The following is a 7,422-nucleotide window of genomic DNA, read 5'->3' on the forward strand; positions in this document are numbered from 1 at the left end:
TGAACGTTTTACGATATCTTAACAATTTACTAATGTTAAGATCACGGAATGGCTACTATTCTTATAAAGGCAGTGGATGGAACGGTCCAGTCAACTGTCGGAAATTCCAATGAATAAGGCCGTTTAAGCGTATTTTCTTTATTTTTTTCACGAGCTATAACGATATGTTTGGAAATTCAACTTTTAATAAAAGGCAACACGCAATTTACTAGTTTGCAAAACGAAAACAAAGGTTTAGAATGTTGGACTTCCTTAGTAAATTGTTAAACAATTAGCAAATTGCTAACTAGTAAATTGTTGAACTCTAAACAATAGTTTGTTTAAAATTTGGCGCCAATGAAAAGAAGGTGAAGTGGTGATCGGTATTCGAGGAACTGTGGGATTATGATCCTCAAGGTGCTGATGTGATCATTGCAAGAGAATTTACCTCGGAATCCTGTTCGTTTAGGGAAAAATGTTGCTTGCAGGTGTTCTTTTATGTGTTTTACAACAACCTTGGCTACAATTTTATCCGCTACAGTTTACCAATACTTCTTCAATTTTCGCACTTTACGAAGTGTCCCTAAAATTAATTACAAACAGTGACCTTGACATGTTCACTATCTTACCCTTTTAAAACACAGAATTTCTTGCTCAATATAAACAAATTCTTGTTTTGTATTTTTTTTTGCACTGATAATCAATTATTAACAATAATTTATAGGTTGCCCCGTTGCAGGATTATTGTCTGCTAGAATCGGAAGAAAATGGACTTTGCTTTCGAGTTCAGCATTTTTTACCTCGGCTTTTACTCTTTTTCTAATTGCATATAATATTTGGTTTATATATGTAGCCAGAGTTCTGCAGGTAACTTTCAAAAGTTTAACTTTGTCAGCTTCTTTTCTACCAAACATTTTTTCTTCAGGGTATAGCAGTCGGACTTGTTTGTACAACGATGCCAACTTACATCGCTGAAATTGCGACAAATATGACTCGCGGTCCACTTGGTTCTCTATTGACAGTTTTTATGGTTTGTAAGTTGGAATATTAAACCTTTCTACAATAAAAAAGCTAAGATTAATATGTTTCCTTTTTTTCAGCAGGAATTCTTTATGTGTATTGCATTGGACCATTTGTCACCTATATGACGCTACAATGGTGTTGTCTAGCTATTCCGATTATTTTCTTTGTGACGTTCTCCTTCATGCCAGAAACTCCTTACTTCTATGCTATGAAGGGATTCGAACCCGAGGCTATAAAATCATTACAATTTCTTCGAGGGCAGAGTGCTGAAACAGTCGAGGATGAAATGAATCAAATTCAAGCCGCAGTCAGCTCTGATATGACAGCTACTGGGAGCTTCAAAACTATTCTGTGTAATCCTCAGAAAAGCATTCATTATATGTTGTGGTCTTCTAACATTCCAGCAGCTGAGTGGTACCAGTGCAGTTGTATTTAACAGTCAATCGATCTTCACAAGTGCCAAATCTACATTAGATCCTGCAATTGCTACCATTCTAATTGGCCTTGTGCAACTTTTGGCAAATCTTATCACACCATTTATCGTTGCACGTCTGGGGCGTAAGCCAATTCTCATGACCTCAGCTTTGGGAATGTGCTTGGCTTTGGTTGCACTAGGCACATTTTTCTACATTCAGGCTTTTGCTGATTCATCTGGAATTCTCTGGCTTCCAATACCTGCTCTGATATTTTTCAATGCCCTTTTTGCTGTTGGATTTGGTCCTGTTCCTTGGGTTGTAATGGGAGAAATTCTTCCATCGAATATTAAATCAACAGTTTCTTCGATTTCGACGACATTAAATTGGCTGGTGACTTTTACTGTGACACGTTGGTATCCTGAGTTAAATGCTTTAGGTTCATACTATGCATTTTGGTTGTTTGGAGGATTATGTGCAGCGGCATTCATATTTATAATTTTTGTTGTACCTGAAACTAAAGGACTAAGTTTACAAAAGATTCAAGAAAAATTACATGGAAATTAAAAATTATTTCACTTTCTTTTAATAAATGTATTAAAATATTGGAAAACTTATACAGTAAGTAAGTTGAAAAAGTGGCGTATTAAACTTTTTTATCATATTTTTAATCGATCTTAAATAAAGGGTTGTTCAATTCTAAGTACCGATGTTGAATGTGAACCGCACCTTCAAGTTTTTTTCTGCAGTTCGTTTTGCAGAAAATATTGCTGTTTTTCGCAATAGTGTGGTTAAAAACCGTCCACCTCAACTTATCATCGAACCCAACATTTGCACTTCTCACGATCGTCGTTGTTGAACATTTTGCATAAAGACTTGCATTTAAACGATTACTGAAATTAACTCAAGATCTAAGGTCCCTTTATCAACTCAAGAGTCATCAATGGTCAGAAGAGTGGCAAGAAATGGCAAGAGTGGATCATCATTTTTCGAAGTGGAATGGATCACTGAAGATTAGTGATAAGGCACATTTTCGCAGTGGAGGCACATTTTCGCAGTTAAGCAGAATTTCCGCATTTGGACGAATGACAATGCAAAAGTGATTGTCGTAAAACAATGCACTCACAAAGAGTGCCTATTTGGTACGGTTTATGAGCAGCAGGTGGTAATATTTCTTAAAAGAGTCTGGTCAGGCAGGTACTTTCCTTAAAATGTAACCATCCCTTACTATTCAATCTGGAATATAAGGCTTAGATATAGATATTTTGGAACTAAGAATTTTAACTTAAATGTGTTTTGATAAATAAATGTAAAATACTAGACAAAATAATTAGTTTTACGGATAATTCATTGATTTTTATTTTATTGATTAATGGTTGAGAGCAGTTTAAGCGCCATAGTTTGATAAGCTAATAATTATAAGGCAAATGCTCTTCTTAAGCTAGGCTGACTCAGATTAAAATAAAAATTAAAAATGGACAAAGATTAAATAGACATGGAATGGTCCATGTGATCCATTCCACCACTGAAGTGAATTCAAAATATGTCAAGTTTGAGGCTTATAAAACAATTATTAACCGATATATAATAAGTGTTCTGTGCTACTAGGCTCTCTTCCTGGGAGATAAAAACGTGGGTAGTTTTTTTTACCAAAAAGGACTGCACAAAAGAACTAGAGCTGCTGGCTAGCTCTACGAGCAGAAGGGGAGAGAGAAACACCGGCTTCTTAGATGGAAAAAAAGAGAGAATAAGAAGCGCGCGATCGAGGAGATAGAGGGATGAAACAACAGCAATGAGGTTCGTAAATTTTACCAAAAGGTAAAAAAAAACCTCCCAAGGGTACCAGCCACGAACCGAAGCCTGTAAAGACGATCAGGGGAATATCGTAGTAGAACCGCAGTCGATGTTGAGAATATGGAAAGATCACTTCTCCAAATTATATAACGGCTATGACGAACCGAATTCCGCTTTAAGAGAGATAGAACCACTCAACCTAGGCGACGCAGATGAACAATTCCGCCTACCCGACATCGACGAAGTGAAGATAGCTATATCTAAACTGAAGTCAAACGAAGCTGCTGGGACTGACGGAATCGCTGCCGAACTATTCAAAAGCAGCAGGCTATTACTTGGTAGGGAGCATGCACCAACTCATCTGCAAAATATGGTCGGAAGAAAGCATGCCCGATGAGTGGAATCTCCGCATAATGTGCCCGATACATAAGAAAGGAGACCCTCTAAATTGCACCAACTACAGAGGCTTCAGTCTCCTTAATATTGCGTATAAGATCCTCTCTGCCGTATTATGTGAACGTCTGAAGCCATTCGTCAACAACCTGATTGGTCCTTATCATTGTGGCTTCAGACCAGGAATGTCCACTATCGACCAAATATTCACACTACGGCAGATCTTGGAAAAAACCCAGGAGCTTCAAATCGATACCCACCGACTCTTTATCGATTTAAAAGCCGCGTATGACAGCATCTATAGGGAAGAGCTCTACCGAGCAATGTATAGTTTTGGCATCCCTGTCAAACTTATCCGTTTGTACAGAATGACGATGGAGAATGCACTCTGCTCTATCAAAGTCGAAAAAGATCTTACCGATGCATTTGATGTCAAATAAAGGTTTTAGACAAGGCGATGCACTGTCATGCGACTTTTCCAACATCGTTCTGGAAAGAATTGTGCAAAACTCAACCGTCAACACTAGAGGCACAATCTACCAAAGTACCATCCAATTACTCGAAATCGCAGACATAATTGAAAGATGAAAGCGTGATGCCAGTGGAGAGTTTTTGAGCATTGCGATGGAAGCGAAGAAGATGGGTTTAATGGTCAATGAGGGCAAGACCAAGTATATGCTGTCATCAAAGGACACTGAACAACGACGTCTTGGACAAAACGTCACCATGAACAGCTATAACTTTGAGGTAGTTAAGGAATTTGTCTTTCTAGGCACCGCTGCTTCTTTGGACTTAGAAGGCAATTGAGAAGTAAAGTCCTCTCTCGAGCATCTAATCATCTATAAGACACTCATCATCATCATCCCGGTTCTCATTTATGGCGCTGAGGCCTGGACCCTGTCAAAGAAAGATGAGAGCGTCTTAGGTAGGATGCTTCGAGAGAAAAATTTGGGGTAATTTTTGGTCCCGTACGCATAGATGGAGAATGGAGGAGAAGATATAACGACGAACTGGGAGAGGACCTCAACCTACTTGGCGTGCGAAACTGGAGACAGCTAGCTAGGTACCGAGCTGGCTGAAGGCGCATGTTGGTTGAGGCCCAGGTCCGCCCCGGACTGTAGTGCTACCTTTAGTAAGTAAGTAAGTAGTTTTTTTACCATAGCAGTTTAAAAAATACTTGAAAATTTTGGTTTACCCTAAATAACTCATGAACCAAAAACCATTGAGACCTCAATTTAATTTTGTATTATATATTGTAACGTGATACCAAACCAATATTTTTTTGGAAAAAAATCCAATACACGTTTTTTTCTAAACCAAAAAAAAAAATATTTGTCACCTCGAACATGATTTTATCTCCAAAACAATTTTGTGTAACAAAAAAAATATTTTTAGCATCTGGTAAAATTTTAAGAAATAACGTATGACATTTTTTTAACAAAAAATAAAAAGCTAAAAAAATTTAATATAACTTTTTAAAAATTGAGTTTCGAATCAAACATCTGTTTAAAAATTTGTGGGTATGGCTTCCAACTAAGTTTAGTTTATAAGAAATATTGTTTTCAACATTCTGAAAAATTTTGATAAAAATCGAATATACATTTTTCTTACAAAAAATAAAAACTAAACCAAAAAAAATAATAAAACTTGGTAAAAATTAATTTGGCTTTAAATTACTTTTATCTTTAAAAAAAAATGTTCTCAACATTCAATAAAATTTTGAGAAAAAATAAAAACCTAAAAAAAAAACAATACTAAAACTTGGAAAAATTTACTTTCGAATAGCTTTTCCAAAATTAAAAATATTGTCTTTAAACTTTTTTTTATTTCACAGAAAATATTGTTTTCGATATTCAACATTTACTTAGTTTTTTAATCCAACAGTCAGTTTTTCATAAAAAAAAATAAAATCTCCAAAAAAAGTACGCGAATTTCGTAAAAATTGAGGTCGGTTCTGATATCTCTCAAATTAATTTCATTCATCCAATTTGTTAAAATTTAAGAAATGCTTCTTAAACTGGTAAAAATTTATTTTCGACTAAAAATTGATTTAATAAAATTAGATTTTTGAACTAAACTATTTCTTTATACGAAAAATATTGTTGGTAATAAATTTTTAAAAATAATTCAACTGACAACTTTTTTAACACAAAACGAAAACCTACAAACTTTTAAGCTGGACAGCTTCTTTTTTTATGTTTAGAGAAACCAAACCAAGAAAAAAAATTGGATAAAATATTACAAAGGTATTGGTTCGTTTTGAAAAAATTCAAATTTTCAATTTTGTACCAACACAATTTTTTTTATTTAATCATCTTAATAACTATAACAATTGGTAAATCTTAAGATTGCTGTAACAAAATTACAATAGTGATTTTAAGAGAGAATAGTTAGTGACATTGGTATTTCATAAAAATAAAGATAATTAATAATTAACTTAACAAAAATTCAGCATTGGGTGTAGAATATAATCAAAGTTAAGTTAAAATATAAAAAAAAATTAAATAAAAAATGTATTTTCAAAGGAAACAAGATAAAACAAATTCAAATTCATTGACAGTATTAATAGAATTAAACACTATAGCTCAACAAAACTTCGATTTCATTATGATCGAAATCAAGAAGCCATAGTTTTACTTTTTTTCAGGCGAATAAAGTTGGTAGGTTGCGTAGGCTAGCTGGAAGGCGGACTCTGCAAGTACCCGCAGAGTTAAACACTTTTCTTATACCGCATTTTTGCAGCACAATAAGCGGCTTCATTTTGTTCTGATAAGCACCTCCCCAACAGCTTATACCGTATTACACTCGAGTATGAAAAATCCCATAGTAAACAGTTTTCGTGGTGTTATCAGAACAATACTTTCTAAGGCGATAAAAACAACGGATTGTGGAAAGGAAATATTGTTTAAACTCTAAAATATGTTCAGACCAGCTCAAATTTCTTTCGATTAGAGCACCCAAGTATTTAAAACAGTTAACGTTTACAATTTGAAAGCAGTTGGTGTCTCAAGAATCATTAGCATTTAGTTTAGTTTTGTTGCTTACCAAAAGTTTATGTGCATCAAACCAAGCTCTCAATAAGTGCACATCATGATTTAAATCAGCTACTAGGTTCAATAATCTAACGGATCTGTATACTTACTTACTTAAGGTGGCGCTACAGTCCGGGGCGGACCTGGGCCTCAACCAACAAGCGTCTCCAGCCAGCTCGGTCCCTAGCTAGCTGTCTCCAGTTTCGCACGCCAAGTTGGTTGAGGTCCTCTCCCACCTGGGTGCGCCACCTGAGTCGCGGTCTTCCTCTACTGCGCCGTCCCTCGGGATTGGATTCGAAGACCTTCCGGGCTGGAGCGTTGATGTCCATCCGCTCTACATGACCTAGCCATCTAAGCCGTTGGACTTTGATTCTGCTAACTAGGTCAGTGTCGCTGTACAGCCCGTACAGCTCGTCGTTATATCTTCTCCTCCATTCTCCATCTATGCGTACGGGACCAAAAATCGCCCGAAGAATTTTTCTCTCGAAGCATCCTAAGACGCTCTCATCTTTCTTTGACAGGGTCCAGGCCTCAGCGCCATAAATGAGAACCGGGATGATGAGTGTCTTATAGATGGTGATTTTACATGCCCGAGAGAGGACTTTACTTCTCAATTGCCTTCTAAGTCCAAAGAAGCAGCGATTTGCAAGAGTTATTCTTTGTTTGATTTCAGCGCTGGTGTCGTTGTCTGCATTAATAGCGGTGCCTAGGTAGACAAAGTCCTTAACTACCTCAAAGTTATAGCTGTCCATGGTGACGTTTTGCCCAAGACGTCGTCGTTCAGTGTC

At 36.2% G+C, this 7,422-nt stretch overlaps 1 protein-coding gene across 1 annotated transcript; it reads left to right on the forward strand.

The window, feature by feature from the left end:
* Positions 1-222: 222 nt before the first annotated feature.
* Positions 223-1,583, forward strand: LOC129939996 (facilitated trehalose transporter Tret1-like). Its single transcript, XM_056048210.1, has 3 exons — positions 223-846; positions 905-1,013; positions 1,080-1,583. Exons 2-3 carry the CDS (start codon positions 935-937, stop codon positions 1,436-1,438), a joined length of 438 nt encoding a protein of 145 aa, XP_055904185.1. The 5' UTR covers positions 223-846; positions 905-934; the 3' UTR covers positions 1,439-1,583.
* The last annotated feature ends 5,839 nt before the right edge of the window (positions 1,584-7,422 follow it).

Source organism: Eupeodes corollae, chromosome 1 (genome assembly GCF_945859685.1).
Source record: "Eupeodes corollae chromosome 1, idEupCoro1.1, whole genome shotgun sequence".
NCBI classification, from domain to species: Eukaryota; Metazoa; Arthropoda; class Insecta; order Diptera; family Syrphidae; genus Eupeodes; species Eupeodes corollae.

Coding starts and splice junctions, on each gene's coding strand:
- LOC129939996 (XM_056048210.1), top strand. CDS start 935: ATGCCAACTTACATCGCTGAAATTGCGACAAATATGACTCGCGGTCCA. Junction 1,014..1,079: donor ATTGACAGTTTTTATGGTTT/GTAAGTTGGAAT, acceptor CCTTTTTTTCAG/CAGGAATTCTTTATGTGTAT.